General features: G+C 43.8%; 1 protein-coding gene across 4 annotated transcripts in view; it reads right to left on the bottom strand.

The window, feature by feature from the left end:
- Positions 1-712: 712 nt before the first annotated feature.
- peak1 (pseudopodium-enriched atypical kinase 1) overlaps positions 713-16,130 on the bottom strand; it is a 55,985-nt gene continuing 40,567 nt past the window's right edge. For all 4 annotated transcript variants that reach the window (XM_077596369.1, XM_077596370.1, XM_077596371.1 and 1 more), the window contains 4 exons: positions 12,698-16,069; positions 10,526-10,734; positions 6,338-7,104; positions 713-5,644 (listed from right to left, as the gene is read on the bottom strand). In XM_077596369.1, the coding sequence (XP_077452495.1) occupies positions 4,301-5,644; positions 6,338-7,104; positions 10,526-10,734; positions 12,698-15,954 (5,577 nt within the window). In that variant the 5' untranslated portion in view covers positions 15,955-16,069 and the 3' untranslated portion in view covers positions 713-4,300. The remainder of the gene's footprint in view (positions 5,645-6,337; positions 7,105-10,525; positions 10,735-12,697; positions 16,070-16,130) is intronic.

The following is a 16,130-nucleotide window of genomic DNA, read 5'->3' as shown; positions in this document are numbered from 1 at the left end:
GTAATAACTTCGGGGTGAGGTAATATGAAAAGGTGTTTGGGTGGTTATCAGCCTCCTACTGGCTGACTGAAGGTAAGTGAGGAGACAGTGAGAGGTAAGTGATTCGCTCAGGGGTGATGCGATGTATCCATCACGGTAGAATGCCAAATTACGAGTCCGAAATTATCACTTATTTGGGTCTTTTGCCGGGAAAACGCACCTTATGGAGAAGCACTACCAATTTCGTCATACACAGCTGGGTATGATGACAATTAGGCTTTTGTCGAGTCAATGATGACAAAGCCTATGTCCGATTATTATTATTGAAAGTATCTTACATCCTTAATCATGTTTAGCTGTTCTAATCCGTTTTTTTGTTCCACTTGTTTTGCTTCCTGGAGTAATTTTAATGGTTTTACAAACAGTAAATAATTATTGGAATTAAGAAATAAGAGCTGTTGCCAATTTTTATTTATGACATTTAGTTTTCTATAGCTTGCCATTTTCAAAAGAATTCTTGTGACTTCATCGGATTTCTCCTCAAGCGTACGCATATAAAAAATGTAATATTTAACAAGGTACTTTAGCACTATCTGCTGGTGAAACACTAGTATAGCATCATCAATGAAATATACAATATACTCCTATTTATATAATAGTTAAGTGAAAACCATTCTATTCTAATATACCGGATATTCTTTGTAAACAGAGGCAATGAGTTAACAATCAACTGTTCATATACATATAAAAAACATATTTTTATTACCTTTCCGGTCACTGCTGGTTAACAATAAATGGCATTCTTCTGTACATGTGTTATCAAATAAAGCACAACAGATGTTTTCCTATTAAGTGGTGATCATGGTCATGTTATCGTATTGTAGCCTAAATTAGGCTAAGTTTGAAATTTTCAGGGTTGGGGACCTCGTTCCCAACTGGAGAATGCACTGATTGGACGATTAATGTTGATATAATTCATCCTTAAAGTCTTTTAAAGTTCCTTTTATAAGTCATTTTTTTAGCCAAATAGTGTAAATGTATGTTCCCCAACCCTGAAGCAACTCAAGTTGTGTCAAAGTGGTTCCGTACAAGAAGTAAATGAGTATAAACAGACATGAACACACCCCTGCTGAGAAAAAAACAACAACCCGAAAAAATGCCAAATAAAAAAATAATGCAAATTATAATAGGAAATATGCAACGTTGCTTGGGATGATTGTGCTGTCACTCATTTACGACCAAATTTAAACTGACAGATCACTGTTTTACAGTCATTTATTAACTACCGTATTTTCTCACATATAAGCCGCATCCTCGTATAAGCCGCACCCTTACAATTTCCTTAAAACCATTGATTGTTTTCCCCGATTTTCATCATATAAGACGCCCTTGATTCGCAATTTTCACCTTCATATTCATGGTTTTAATCAGGCGTACAAATATTTTACTTCGAAGGAAATTTATGCACATATAAGCCGTACCCTGGATTCCCTCATCATTTTTTTGACCGACAAATACGGCTTATATGCGAGAAAATACGGCAATTCCTTTCCAATAAAAGCCGTCCAATTTATTTAGAGGTCTGGGAAATCCAATAATAGCGATCCAACCGTCCAATTTATTTTGAATAGGAGGTCTGGGGGTTGATTATTCACTGCTAACCTCTCTCGGTCATCAATTGGTTGTCCATTGCTGGGAAAGGCAGCAAAATAATTCAAACAATACTTAAGAAAATGATTAATCATTACATTTTAGCGGAAAAAAAATAGCAAATATGTTAACAGAGGTGTGTTTCTTTGTATATTGTATTAAAATGTGCTTTGTTTCTCCCAACAGTGATCTACTCTACTCGCCCTTCCCCAGTCAATGCTGAGGAAAGTCAAGTTCCACGTAAGGTTAAAATGTTATGAAGTAGGTGCTCGACAAAATAGCAGTTTGTGGATTAAAATACTTTATATATATCTACCATTTAATCTATACATACATGGACAGCCACCAGTGCTCTCCAGACATTCTTTTCGTAAACAAATCCTTTACACACTTGCCTCATCTGGTTGTTCCGACCAATCCGTTCGACAAAACTAACCGGAAATCGCTTCCCCCCAAAAAGAAAACCATCAACGAGATCAAAGACACCACAAAGCGGATGGCGAATGTCAGTTTTGGAGGTCACGTGACCTTGGCGATGTGCAAAAAAAAATTGAATTCAAGGCATGCTGACCACAAAGGAACCCCGCCGCGCACATTCACGGTCAAGCTAACGCTAAAATCGGGCGCTACGTGAGGCGGCGAAAGACGAAATGTGGAATGGAAGCGAGCCCCCGCCGTCGAGACAAAGTGGTTCGTCGGTGGACACGTCCAAACGTCTTTACATTCTGCTGCCAATTCCATTCCAAAATCCTGGAATTGATTTTCTACGACCTCCAATGGCGGCCCAAACTTTCCCAAAACAACCCGATGAAAAAAAATAAGTTTGCAGTCCATTCCAGGAAAAAAAAAATCCCTTTTTGTTTTTACACAGAGAGAACGCTAAGATTATGTGCCACAAAACTATGGTGAGAATCTGACAATTCTGGAGTCAAATGTTAAAAACAAAACCGAAAAAAGAAAACATTGCACGTTCTGCGACAAGAAGCCCCCATAAAAAAATCTGGGGACGTTTTCTCCCTTTTTAAAACAAAAAAAAACCCAACCTTAGTCAGTACTTATGCGAGATTTGTAGTGACCACCTCCACAAAATGTCAAAAAATATGACGACAACGGTGAGGATTTACTGGCCTTGCCTTGAAACAAAAACACTAAAACAAACGCTGATAAATCGCTGGCTCGTTTCCGACAGGATTGTAAATTGAAATCTGCTAATGCCTTCTGTCATTTGTGTTTGATTGGCCAAATTATGGCAGATCTTTGGCTCCACCAAAAGATTGATTTAATATTTCTTCCCAATGTTTACATTTATCTACCACATGTAAAATGCTTTCTTTCCATTTAGTTTAGCACAAATCCGCTTTTGTTGAAAAATCAGATTGTTTTTTACTGCTAAAACAGCTTTGTAAGATTCAAAATTGAATAAATTAATGAGCAAAGGGTGGGCAAACTATTCCACAAAGTGGGTGCAGGTTTTCATTCCGACCCGTAACGAGGACCCCTTTACACCAATCAGGTGTCCTACAATTGCAATCAGTGGATTGCAGTCAGGTGCCTTTTGTTTTCTGCAGAAATCTGATTGGTTAAAGCACAGGTGTCAAAGTGGCGGCCCGGGGGCCAAATCTGGCCCGCTGCATCATTTTGTACGGCCCGAGTAAGTAAATCATGAGTGGCAACTTTCTGTTTTAGGATCAAATTCAAATGAAGATTATAGATGTATATTCTATTTCCTGATTTTCCCCCTTTTTAAATCAATAATTGCAATTTTTATCCATTTTTTTCTTTTGGTGTTTTTAGGTCAAAAAGCATTTTGTAAAATCTAAAAATAAATATATAAAAATATTTTCGGTCTTCCACTTTAATATTGAATATAATTTTTTAAAAAATGTTTCAATTTGAAATTAAAAAGAAATGAGTATTAGATGTTTTCCCTTACTAAGAAAAAAAAGTTCAAATAAACAGTTTTATATCTATAAAAAAATGGAATATTTAGGGCTTTTGATCCAGTTCTTATAATCCAATTTTAAAAGAAAATCTAAATATTATATCTAAAATGGTTGGGCCGACATGAAATCGAGTTGATGTTATTGCGGCCCGCGAACCAACTCGAGTTTGACACCCTTGGGTTGAAGTGTCTGTGCTGGGTCGATTGCACCAAAAACCTGCACCCCCCCAGGACCGGTTTGGCCACCCCTGTCTTAGAGCTTCAAGTTTCGGCAACCCAATAATGAAATGTCCGCTAAACTGACACAATCCAAATAATGTTTAAATCTAACCAAAGATTGAACTTATTTTTAATTGGGTTTTCTAGTTTTATGAAAGTATTGTGGAACAACCAATTCCATTTGACCTAAAAACAACCTGATGTTGATTTCACGCAATTTTATTACCCTTTAAACGGGGGTCGCAAACCCATTGCGCAAAGGGTCTACTGGTCTTTGTTCCAACCAATTGAGTGCCGAGCGTTTAACCAATGAGGCGCCTTCAAAAATAAGTAGCGTATCCTCTTCTTCGGTTCGGATGAAAACCCGTACCGACTGCGGCTCTTCGAGGACCGGTTTGAGACCCCTGCTTCAACACACGCTAAGCGCTAACGTTGCGAATAGCCGCCCGGCAAACTTCCGCGTCAGCAAGTGGGCTACGATAGGGGGCGATTTGTTACCTCGGCGACCGCTCAGAGCGGCTGAGACTGAGTTCGGTGGAAGGTGTTAGCCGAGTGAACGTGGTTGTGCCTGGCGGCGTCGGCCTGGTTCTGGGTCGGAGGCTGCGGCTGCTGCAGGACGTGGACCACCCGGCTCAGGCTGTCCGTGGTAGCGAAGGCCAAGTACTGGCAGCAGAGCCACTCCTCCAAGCTGACGCCGCAAGCCGAGTCCATGGAGCGCTCGGCGAACTTGATCATCATCAGCGTACGCTTCAGGTCCAGCCAGTTCTGGAGGGTGGCCTGGCGCTGACCGGAGGTGGCCGACGACGAGGAACCCGGGGCGGTACTGCAGCCCAGGGCCTGGAACAGGTCCTCGCGGGGTCCCCAGAGTAGGCACTGCAAGCAGCCTCGAGCTTCCGACATTTGGATCCTTTCCGAAGGGTTGACGGTGAGCAGCAACCGGGCCAGCTGCCGCAGACCCTGCGAGTACAGCGATCGGACCGGCAGGGGCGGCAGGTCGGCCCAGGTGTACTCTCGCTCCTTGAGATCCGGCGTCTCCTCGAAGGGGTTGGGCCGGTGCAGCATCTCGTAGATGAGAATCCCGGTCTGGAACTCGTCGCACTTGCGGAACTGAGTGGCCGTGATGATTTCTGGCGCCAGTCGAGAGCGGTCCCGAGGGGCGTCGGGGTCGGCGGTCATGAGGGCGCTCTTCTGCTTGGCTTGGGAGAAGTTGCTAATGATGAGGCGGGCCGGGCAGCTGGAGTTGGCGACGCTGGCGGGTTTGAAGCCGCTGTTGTTGTTGGGCTCGACGGGGTCGGCCGTTGCGGCGTTGCTGGGTTGGCAGTGAACCAGAAGCAGGTTTTCCAGGCGCAGGTCGCAGTGCGTTACGTGGTAAGGCTTCATGTGCTCCAAGCCCGAACAGAGCTGGAGGAGCAGGAGGCACACCTGACGCTCGTAGAGCTCCGGGTTTTTGACGTGGCGAGACACGCCTTGGTGGACAAAGTCGGCCACCGTCTGGAAAGGAACCTCACGGGTGATGACCACCACGCGGCTCCTCAAGCGACCGGCCTCCGCCGGCGTCTCTTCTAACTCACCGTTGGGATGTTTGGATTCGGTTAACTTGCTTTCTGATTGGACTTCTCTTTTTTTCAAGACATGGCCATTTTCCTTCTCAGCTAATCCTCCTTCCTGCTCTTCTTCTTCTTCTTCTTCTTCTTCTTCTTCTGTTTCCTCTTCCCAAGGGAGCATGCTGCTGGGGACGTCAGCCAGGAAGTGTCCACAGTCTTGCTGGATGTTGAAGTGCAAGGCCAAGCTCTGCCTCACGGCCAGACTGTGGAAGAACTGCTGCTGCGTGTCCTTTACTTTGCTTCGGCAAATCTACGACGACAACGGCAGCTGTTAACGTTTTCCTTAAAAGGCAATTGGAGGTACCGTATTTTCTCGCATATAAGCCGTACCCTTAAAATTGCCTTAAAATCGGAAGTGTGTCCGTAGCGGTCTAGTTTGTCATCACTAGGTAAGATGGCGGCGCCCTGAGCGAGCAATGGCAGGCACAAGTACAATAATCAGCTGTCAGGCTCTTTAACAAAACAAATGGCTGAGTGCTAAGACCTACCGTATGCATGCATGTACATCTATGTATATGTATGTGTATGTAAATGTATATATATATATATGTATATATATACAGAGGGTGAGGATGCAGAAATAGGAAAGGCATTTTAGACATAAATGGATAGGTAATAAGTAAGTTAATAAATAAATACATGAATAAAAATATAAATAAATAAGCCTGTTGCTGATATATATGTATATATATGTATGTGTATATATATATATATGTATATATATGTATATATATATATATATACATACATACATATATATATACATATATACATATATATATATATATATATATATATATATATATATATATACATACATACATATATATACATATATACATATATATATATATATATATATATATATATATATATATATATATATATATATATACATACATACATATATAATAATAAAAAAGAGAATCATAGAGTATCCAACCTTAACGGCGTAGTTGACCAGCGGATCCTTGGCGTACGACGCGGTGTAGTAGACGGCGTCTCCGGCCTCGCAGCAAGGTTTCCCGGTGGTCAGCCTGAAGTCGGACCAGCTGTCGGTTTCGAATCTCAAGTGATCCTTTTGGCCAGCCATGAAACGATCTTCACACTTGGACGTCAGCTTCCGTAAGGTGTCCGTGTGGAGGCCCCTGATCCTGCCCACCACCTCATCCCAGCTGTCCAGACCCCGGTAAAGTGCGGGCCTCGGATGTTTGGACGGAGCGGCGCTTTGTCCCATTTTGCGATTCCTCCCACTGAGAGATTCGGTGCTCGGGTAGACTTTCCTGTCTCTCGAAGCGCCGGGTTGAGACAGCAACGAAGACATGCTGTTGGACGGACACGTTTTGCCGATGGCGACCGATGGCCGTTCCAGGGAGTCGCCGCTCTCCTGATCGTGGGTGCCGACCGAGGAACTCTGGCTCGCCGTCTCCCAGGTGGTGTCCAGGTCGTAAAGAGGGTTGGCGACACTCAGGTTGGTTCCGCCGGGTTTGGCTTCGGCCCTCGGTCGGAAGGCCCCTTGGATTGGCTCCTTGGTGGCCAGGCCGGGGTCCGTGACGGAGCGAGGAACTGCCTTTTTCGGTAAGGGGGGCGGAGTTGACTTGGGCGCCGGTTGCTCGGCGAGGCCTTCCAGGTCGATGGACGCCAAAGTGTCATTGGATGCCTTCAGGTTGCGAGGCTGTTTCAGCGGAATCATGTTGGCTCTCGATTGACCTGCAGGACAGGTTTAAAAAAAGGGTCACAGGAAGGAATTTAGGCCTTTTTTTTTTGCTCATTTCTGAACCGCTTTATCCTCACTAGGGTCGCGGGAGGGGGGGCTGTAGCCTATCCCAGCTGACTTTCGGACACCCTGGATTGGTGGCCAGTCGATCGCCGGCCACTATTCACGCTCTCACTCATATCTAGGGACAATTTAGAGTGTCCAATCAGCCTACCATGCATGTTTTTGGAAAATGGGAGGAAACTGGAGTACCCGGAGAAAACCACGAAGGCATGGGGAGAACATGCAAACATGGATTTGAACACAGGACCCCAGAGCTGTGAGGCCTGAGGCCGATCCGCTAACCACTCAAGCCGCCTTCTGGGAGCTTATGCTCATTTATTTTAATTTGAGTTTGCGGGGGACACAATTATCATCACATCACAATCGTCAAAAAGTAAATGTTCCTCAAAACAAACTATCCACCATAGCTAATATGACAAAATGAGGACACATAAATTCTTCCTTAGTCTGGGATTGAAACGCTAACCCCGAATGATGTTTGGCTTGACAGGAGGATGCGTGCGGCGGCGGCACGTGATGGAGCTGGACGCAAGTCTTACCCCCTGCACTCTCGGTCTGCAACCAGGCTTAACGAGGCGGCGAGGAGTGGCTTGAAGAACTGACCTTATTTTTACGGAAGCAAATTGGAGGGGCTAAATTGAATGCCAGTAGGCAGATGGCCCATGAAAAAAGAGGTAGTGCTAAAAATATATTCGTAAAATCTGCAAAAACAGTCAAGTCCGCATTTGTGACATTTATTTTCCCCCCATCTTATTGCTAAATGATGTTTGCTCCAATGCAAAAGGTCTTTTCAAAAAGCGCACGAGCAATTACTCACGTATTGGCTGTCATCTTAGCAAAGCAGTGAAAGACTTAAAACAGAACAGTCAGGATGAAGTAAATGGGTCTTGTTAATCCTCCCTGCAACGAATATATTTAAAGCGTGTGTGCTAATCCAAACGCGTCTCCAAGTCTGGAATCTGTGCTTTGCTTATTACATTTACATTCGCTAGGTTGTGCAAATTTTCAAGTATATACATTAACTAGTACTGATATGACTATAGGACTAGGGTGTCAGACTCAGGTTGGTTCGCGTTCACGTGGGCCGGACCATTTCAGATATAATATTTAGATTTTTTTTTAATAAATGGATTAAAAGAACTGGATTAAAAGCCCTGAATTTTCATTTTTTTATAGATCTAAAACAATGTTTATTTGAGCTTTAAAAAAATATATTTTTAGATTTTACAAAATGATTTTTGAACTAAAAACACAGAAAAAATGGATTAAAAAATGACAATTATTGATTTAAAAGGGGGAAAATCAGGAAATTTAATATACATCTATACTCTTCATTTTAATTTGATCCTAGAACAGAAAGTTGGCACTCATGATTTACCTTCCCGGGCCACACAAAATGATGCGGCGGGCAAGATTTGGCCCCCGGGCCGCTACTTTGACACGTGCTATAGGAAATGCTCATTGAACCCCCCAAAAAACAAAACGGTAATACCCCAGTTGGTCTATTAAAATCCATCTTCAGAAAATGATACCATTAGACAGTTTATAACTCAACTGGATTGGTCATGTTTGAAGGAATTGAATTGAATCAACAAATAAAAACATAGGCTAGATATTGCGACAGTGCTTCCGGCTGGATTTCTCTTTAGTACAATTTAATTGACGACGAATGAGTCGTATTAATTAAAAACAGGACCTTCTAAAATCTCCCGGGAGAGATAAATAAAGACAAGACAAGACCAGACTTGTTGCTTTAGTTCACGGCGCAAAGATTCAAACAAAGAAGAAGAGTGGGAGGCTTGAAAAAGTCAAGTCAAAACAACAGACCATAAGCAATAAATAGGAGATAAGAATAACCAACCACGTTCAAGTAAGAAACACGCCTACCTGTCGTCCTCTGTGCCAACAGTTTTTAGGCGAAATGCAGGCACGCAGAAATGCTTTTTGGCGCATCTATTCCGATGCCAAAGGCAGGCTGACAGATCCCAAATCTACTGGAGATTTGTCCTCGAGTGAGGCGGTGAGCACTCGACCTCCTACTGCTTGATGCTCCGTTTTTAACAAGTGAGAGAGGCAAAACTTTCGTGCGTTTGGGTGGCGACAAATAAGAGAAAACGTTTTCTGATTTAAAAAAAAATGTTGCTACGATGAGGACCATATGCTCATTCATTTCTTGCATATTAGCCGCCTTTGTGTATAAGCCGCACCCTTAAAATTGCCTTAAAATGGTTGAATTTTACAATTTATCTCATATAAGAGGCCCCTAAAGTCATCATTTTCGCCATCATAGACGTCAAAATAAATTTTGTTAAGCGTTAAATCTGTTTATTTTTTCTCTATTTTGAAATAAATGAGCGCATCGGCCGCATTTTCTTGATTTATGGCGTTTCGTACATGTCAAGTCTAAATTGTGCGCATATAAGCCGCACCCTCGATTCAGTCATTATTTTTTTTAGAGACAAATACAGCGTGTATGCGAGAAATTACGGTATACTTTCTTTGAAAAAAGATAGATGGATAAAAATTGACAAAATTTCGCCATTTTTCATATTTTGGCTGGTCCTGTGACTTATGTTTTTTTTTCTTTGACCACCGACACTCTGTTGTGTTTTTTTAAGGCTACAGTTATCTTGTTAATAGAATACTTAGATTCTGCCAGTTGTTCTCCATTTTATTATTGTTACTTAAATGGTTCCTCATCACATAAAAAATGTCCTCCCAAAAATGCAACTTTATAAATACATCTGGTTTTTTTGTTCCCTTTTCATTGTCTATTCCACACGTGTCAAAGTGGCGGCCCGGGGGCCAAATCTGGCCTGCCGCATCATTTTGTGCGGCCCGAGAAAGTAAAACATGAGTGCCGACTTTCTGTTTTAGGATCAAATTAAAATGAAGAGTATAGATGTGTATTAAATTTCCTGATTTTCCCCTTTTTAAATCAATAATTGTCATTTTTTAATATTTTTTTCTGTGTTTTTAGTTCAAAAATCATTTTGTAAAATCTAAAAATATATATAAAAAAGCTAAAATAAACATTGTTTTATATCTATAAAAACTGAATATTCAGGGCTTTTAATCCAGTTCATTTAATCCATTTATAAAAAAATATATCTAAATATTATATCTAAAATGGTCCGGCCCACATAAAATGGAGTTGACATTAATGCGGCCCGCGAAGCAACCCGAGTCTGACAGCCTTGCTCTATTTTTTGGCCGGTGCGACTTATACTCAGGTGCACTTATCGCCGGAAAAGTACGGAAATGAAAAGTTCCATGTTAGTCTTAGCACATTTGTAATTGGGTAATTTACAGACACAATATTAAAATAATCCTTCCAAGTCTTATTCTTACCGAGGTTACTGTAGGTGGCGCTGCACTGGCTGGAGGCCGGCGAATGTGAGTGTTGAGATTGATTTGCGTCATCCTCCGGCTCCCCGAGGCTTGCACTACGTTCGCTGGCCGAGTTAATCTGGTTGTCCAGAAGCGCCAGGCCCAGATTGACTCTGGCAGGAAGTGGCGTGACGCTGGGCACCAAATGGTTGGCACTTACAGGTACTTGGCTGCAGTTTAAAGAAAAAGGTATGACATCATTAGAAAATAATATGCTTGTAGGATTATGTTTTTGTTTGCTTTTCCCTGTCGTGGCGTTGTCTTTTTAGCAATAAAGACCGTGGACTGAAAATCTGATGAAAATAGGAAAATAAGATGTCTAATTGATTTGATTATTTGTTCGTGATGACAACAATAATCAAATGTCATATTTTATTGTATGCTTTGTTTTTTTCCCTATTTTTCCCTACTATTTAATGAAAAATATTTCATTAATCTTAAAAAAATGAGTGATATCTGTTCCACAAATTTCGCATTATCTCAACTATTGAACTTTGGTGAATCCTTATCAGCGATATGATCTATTTCTGATCATATTAACGAATGATTAACTCAAATTGAGACCGCCTCAACAGAAAAAAAAGCAGTCAGGTGACAAGTGCATGAGTGTAGTCTCTTCTCAGACAGTTTGAATTCTCAAATGAGTAACATTCTTTTTAGGACACCAGCACAAACAATTATTCTGTCTGTCGCTGACTCATTATTTTTGTCATCAAATCGATGCCAAGTCTATACATAGAAGTCAATCAATAACTAAAACGTTACCACGCTGTGAATCAGCATCAACCGGAAGTGCACGTGGTTAGAAAAGGGGAAACCCACATTTAGACACAATTACAGTTTTTTTACATAACATACACGCTACAAAAAATAACGGGAAATAGCCCAACCATTCCTGTCACAATGAATTGCAGTTAAATCCCAAAATGAAAGTGGAGACCCCCAAATCTTGCACGGTAAGCCCGCGTTGCCCAAACAATGAACGCCGAGGTAAGATCAAATATGCAGCTGGAGGGACCTTGACATAAGAAATACCTTTATGGCTGCTACATGTCTCAGTTTCAGGATCCGACTTGTTGAGTCACGTAAAAACACTCCAAATCACTTTCCGCTTTCTTTTCCCAGCGTTTGGAAACCGAATAATCTTGTGTTTGAAATCAAAATCGAAGCTTATCGTTCCTTAACTCCACAAGAGAAGGGACGCAGTATGAACAACGATACGGTTTCATTAGTTTCTTACCCACTGTATTGGCTTACACAGCTTCCCATCTGTGAATCGAGACCACCACGCCGAGATGAATTCACATAATGAAGCGAGCAATAGCTGGGCTACTATGAAGACATTTTTCCGGCTTGTATTTGCCTTGTCGTCCTCTCCGACTTCTCTGTTCTTACCTGCCAAAGGTGATGTACTCTTGCTATTGCTAAAGAGCACGCCCACTGTGAGCCAATAAAACAGCCTCAGTCCCAAAAAAAATAGCCCAGTTAACCCTTATGTTACAAGAACCATGTGACTGATTGATGACTGACTGTTATCACCGTTGAACAGGTTTGTTGACACAACTTTTTACCAAACTGCTGTAAAACTGCCATTTGGCAATGACACTAGGAATTGGGAATAAGGTCAAAAGTACATTATTCGTGTCTTACAACCCATAATTTGTGTGTAAACTTTCAGATAGTTGACTAAATCACTGAAGAATTTTGTTTTCACATTCCACCAGCTTAGTCTGTCTACACTTAATCAAGTTTTAGCTCAGAGTATTGAAAACAGAAACGTTGGTATTAGCGATAACCTACAAATCTTGGAGTATCTCTGACATAGAAATGAAAGCGAATTCCGGGTAAATGAGTGACTTGGGTATTCATAACAAATGGGTAAACCGCAGGCTTACAAAGAAAAGTTAAGTAAATAAGCTTCACGAGACGGTTATTTAGTGCTTGTGTTTGATTCCAGTCATGTTGTTTTTGTATGATCAATCAAATGAAGGGCTCGTAATAAGTTTAATTTACGAGAAGGGATCCATTGTTGTTAAATACCCGATGGCAAACCTTTAAATTTTTTCGTTTATTGCAATTTAATGAGTATGAAAATGTACTTAGGTGTTAAGGTAAAAAAAATGCAAATTTTACCTTATGTCGATGTCAGCGTCAATTTCGGGGACCTCCGGTACTGATGGTTGACGTTCGGGGCTCAAAGGTCTGGACTCGGAACTGTCGCAGGTTGTTAGTATTGCACTCTCTTTACATTCTTCAACTTGGGGTTCTCCTCCCCGACTTGCGGTGCTCCCACTTTCCATTTTGTAGGTAAAAACAATGGTTGGTTTCTGTGAGGGATCCTCGGGTTTTGCTTCCGAGAACCAGTGTCTCTGCTGAACTGGCGGGGGAGGAAGCATGTGAATGACGGTTCCGTCCAGCCCGACCAGCTTGCCCTTTTCCTTCTCTCTCTCCGTCTTCTCTTTCTGCTCATCTTCATCTTTCCGCCGGCGAAAGAAACTCTTAAATGAGATCCAGCGTTTGGGTTTTGCGCTCTCCGATTGACTGCGCTTCGCTTCTCCGTTCAGACGGGTTTCGCCTTCGCTTGAGCGCACGGGAGAACTGGAAGCAGAGTTCTTTGTCCAGTTGTTAAAATGTCTCTGGAGGATGTTTGACGCGTGGTAAGGGGAAGACGTGGACCTGGGGGGAGGGAAAGGGGCATTGGGCTCGGACCGGCTTGTGGGAAGCGGTACCGCAGCAGAGGCGCTCTGAGATTTTGACAAGACCTTTGAGAGGGTATCTTTGATAGGTCTGGAAATGACTGCGTCATTGGTAGAAAACAGCGACTTTGGTCTTGTGAGGGTCTCCGTTAGGGCGTCGGGCGGGAGAGCGTAAAGTTCCTCAGAACTGAGGGTTTTTTCATGGGTAGATGGTGGTCCTGGAGGAGACTGGGGTGGCTGGATTGAAGCTACGATTTGTGAGAGGACGGCGCTGGCGTCTGCTGGATGTTTTGATCCGGACCGTGAAGAGGAAGACTGTTCCGTAAGATTATCCTTACTTAAATTGTGTGTTGTTCTATTGGCAGAAGGGCTGCTTTTTTCAGGAAGAAACGGGGGCGACGTTAACGATGTTGTAGGGGAGAGAGCCGAGGTTGGAGAGTTGGTCACGGTACTCGGGTCTGGAGTGGTTGCGGGTTGTGAAATGGGCGTTTTAGCCGCCGCTTCGTATGAATTTTTTGTTTCATCCAAAGACGCTCTTTCGGATGTGCCTCTGCCAGAGAGGGTTTTGTCTGTGGAGGTTGACTTGACACTCTCGGAGGACCCGATCTCTTCGTAAGTGTGACTGGTCACTCGACTACCGACCGCTTTGGCCTTTGGCAACTCCCCGTGGAGTCCCAAGAAGCTCTTGTACACAGCTAAATTGTCGTACGCGTTAGGATTGATAAGGATTGGGACCTTAACGGCATTCTTGGGGCTGCGGGCATATGCCGGCTCGTCTCGTATAATAATGGGAAATGGAGGCATGCCGGCGTTATTGAAACTATTGAACTTAATCTCCGACAAATTAGGGGATTTGACAGGCACGGTTCGGGACGAAGACAGCCCAGAAACCGGTGACGTGGGGGCCGATTTGTGACTCAAGTGTTGAGGGGGTATAGACTGGCCTGCCGTGCTGCCGTTCCCCAAATCCACTTTGGAGATCTTTTGACGAGGACTCGTGCTTGATGTCCATACTTCTTGGTAACGAGTGCTTCCTACTTTTTTTCTCGATGCATTTGTTGCTAACAGAGACGACGGCGGACACACAGAAGTGCTACAAAATGACGTCGGGCTCGAGGGCATTGGCTGTTTGTGGTGCTTCGGCGTAGAACCTCCCAAATGTTCATCTTTGCTGGTCATGGAAGCCGATACATCGACGACAGTGTAAGGTTTACAAATGAGTGATTTTTCCAAATTTACGACACGGTAAGGCTTTGCCTTCTCTTCTGTGGGACTGAAACTGATAGTAACTGGCTGGCCAGGAAGAGCCTGTGGCATCGCCGCCGATTGGTCCTGATCATCCAGTCGGATCGCCAGAACGGCCTTGTGCGTTTCTGTAACCTTGACTGGACTCAGCGCTTTGGGAACGGGCTCTTTTTTCACAGGAGAAGTCCAGGGAATAGGCGACTTGACGTACGTGGGGGATTGCAGTCCGTTTCGATGAGCGAACGACACACTGCTCTCAGAACTGGATGCCGTCTGAGAATCTTCTGGCAGGGAGGAAGACGAACCCGGCGAAATTGTAGACTCCGAATTGGTGAGGAAACCGCTTCCTTGGCAGTCGTTAGGACCGTAATGTGGAATAGCTCCAGTGGAATCCATGGAGGCGTACCCGTTCAAAATTTCATCGTAGCTGTCGTCGTAATCCACCGCGCAAATCCGTTGTAAAGAACGATTGCGGAGTGGAACTGTATTCCACTTTTTGCTCACGGCGAAGGGCACGGGGGACAAGGTGGCGGCGCGAAAATTGGCAAACCGTGGCTGGCCTCTCATCCGGATTTCCATGGCAAGTAACTCTTCATCACTTTCGTCCCAGCTTTCCCGCTCCTGATCTCTTTCCGACTCTTCATCCTCCTCATCTTCCTCTTCGTCCTCATCGTCTTCCCCTTCGCTCGAAAATTCGGGGTAGCAAAAGCGACCACCCTCAGTGCTGATTATCTCTGCGCTATCACTCAGAGACACCCGCTTTTGACTAGCGTTAGCTTCCCCGCTCATGCAACTTCCGATAGCCAAACATCCCGCAGCTGGAAGTCCTCTTTCTAAGGACCTTTGGTATGAGCTACTGATTCGTCCCCAAAATAAGTCCTTTGAGACCGGCAACAGGCTAGGACCAGGCCCCAATCCAGCGATCTCTTTCAGAACATCCGTCAATCCGCTGTTGTTATTCCCGCTCGGGGTCCTCGGACTAAATTGCTCATAGGCCTCGATCTGGTCCTCACCTTCATTGTTATTGCTTGTACCACTAGTCCTTCTGCAGTTGACCCCGTTGCGGTTCCAGACCAAAAAGCCTGAAGTTTTGCCTGCCTCCAGAACACTTGTTGGACTCTGCAAATTGTCGTTAGAACTCGACCCCAAAGAAGAGCAGGGTAGCATCATGGTGGGCTTAACGGCGATGGTGGGTTTCTTGGCCACGGGTGGACGGAAGTGTCCCGAACGGGGAGTCACGCTGCCGGGCCTGTGAGCGTTGTTGGCGAGGTTCGAGTTGGTTCTGGTCGTGGCATTGGGGGGGATTTGTTGTTGAGATGTTGGAAGTCTGCGGTCGGGTCGAGACTTCTCGCCACCAGTTTGAGGACAGTGCAGACTCTTTGGCTTAAAGCAGTTCTTGCACTCGCCTGGTTTCCACACATGCTCGGTGAAAGTGCTGCAGGCAGACATGACTGCTGACCCAAACAGTTTGCCTTCGGTCAATGGACGGGAAAGCCCTCCATTAAGACGCCGACTCCAGGAACCGACGGTAGTTCAATACTGGAACCCGTCGGGAGTATCGGACCTGGAATAGACACAGAAGGGAAGAGTACAGTTAAGCGTTTATGTTTGCTGTCACAGATTTG

This window comes from Stigmatopora argus, chromosome 3 (assembly GCF_051989625.1).
Source record: "Stigmatopora argus isolate UIUO_Sarg chromosome 3, RoL_Sarg_1.0, whole genome shotgun sequence".
Lineage (NCBI taxonomy): Eukaryota > Metazoa > Chordata > Actinopteri > Syngnathiformes > Syngnathidae > Stigmatopora > Stigmatopora argus.
This window is presented reverse-complemented; position numbering and strand designations above follow the sequence as displayed.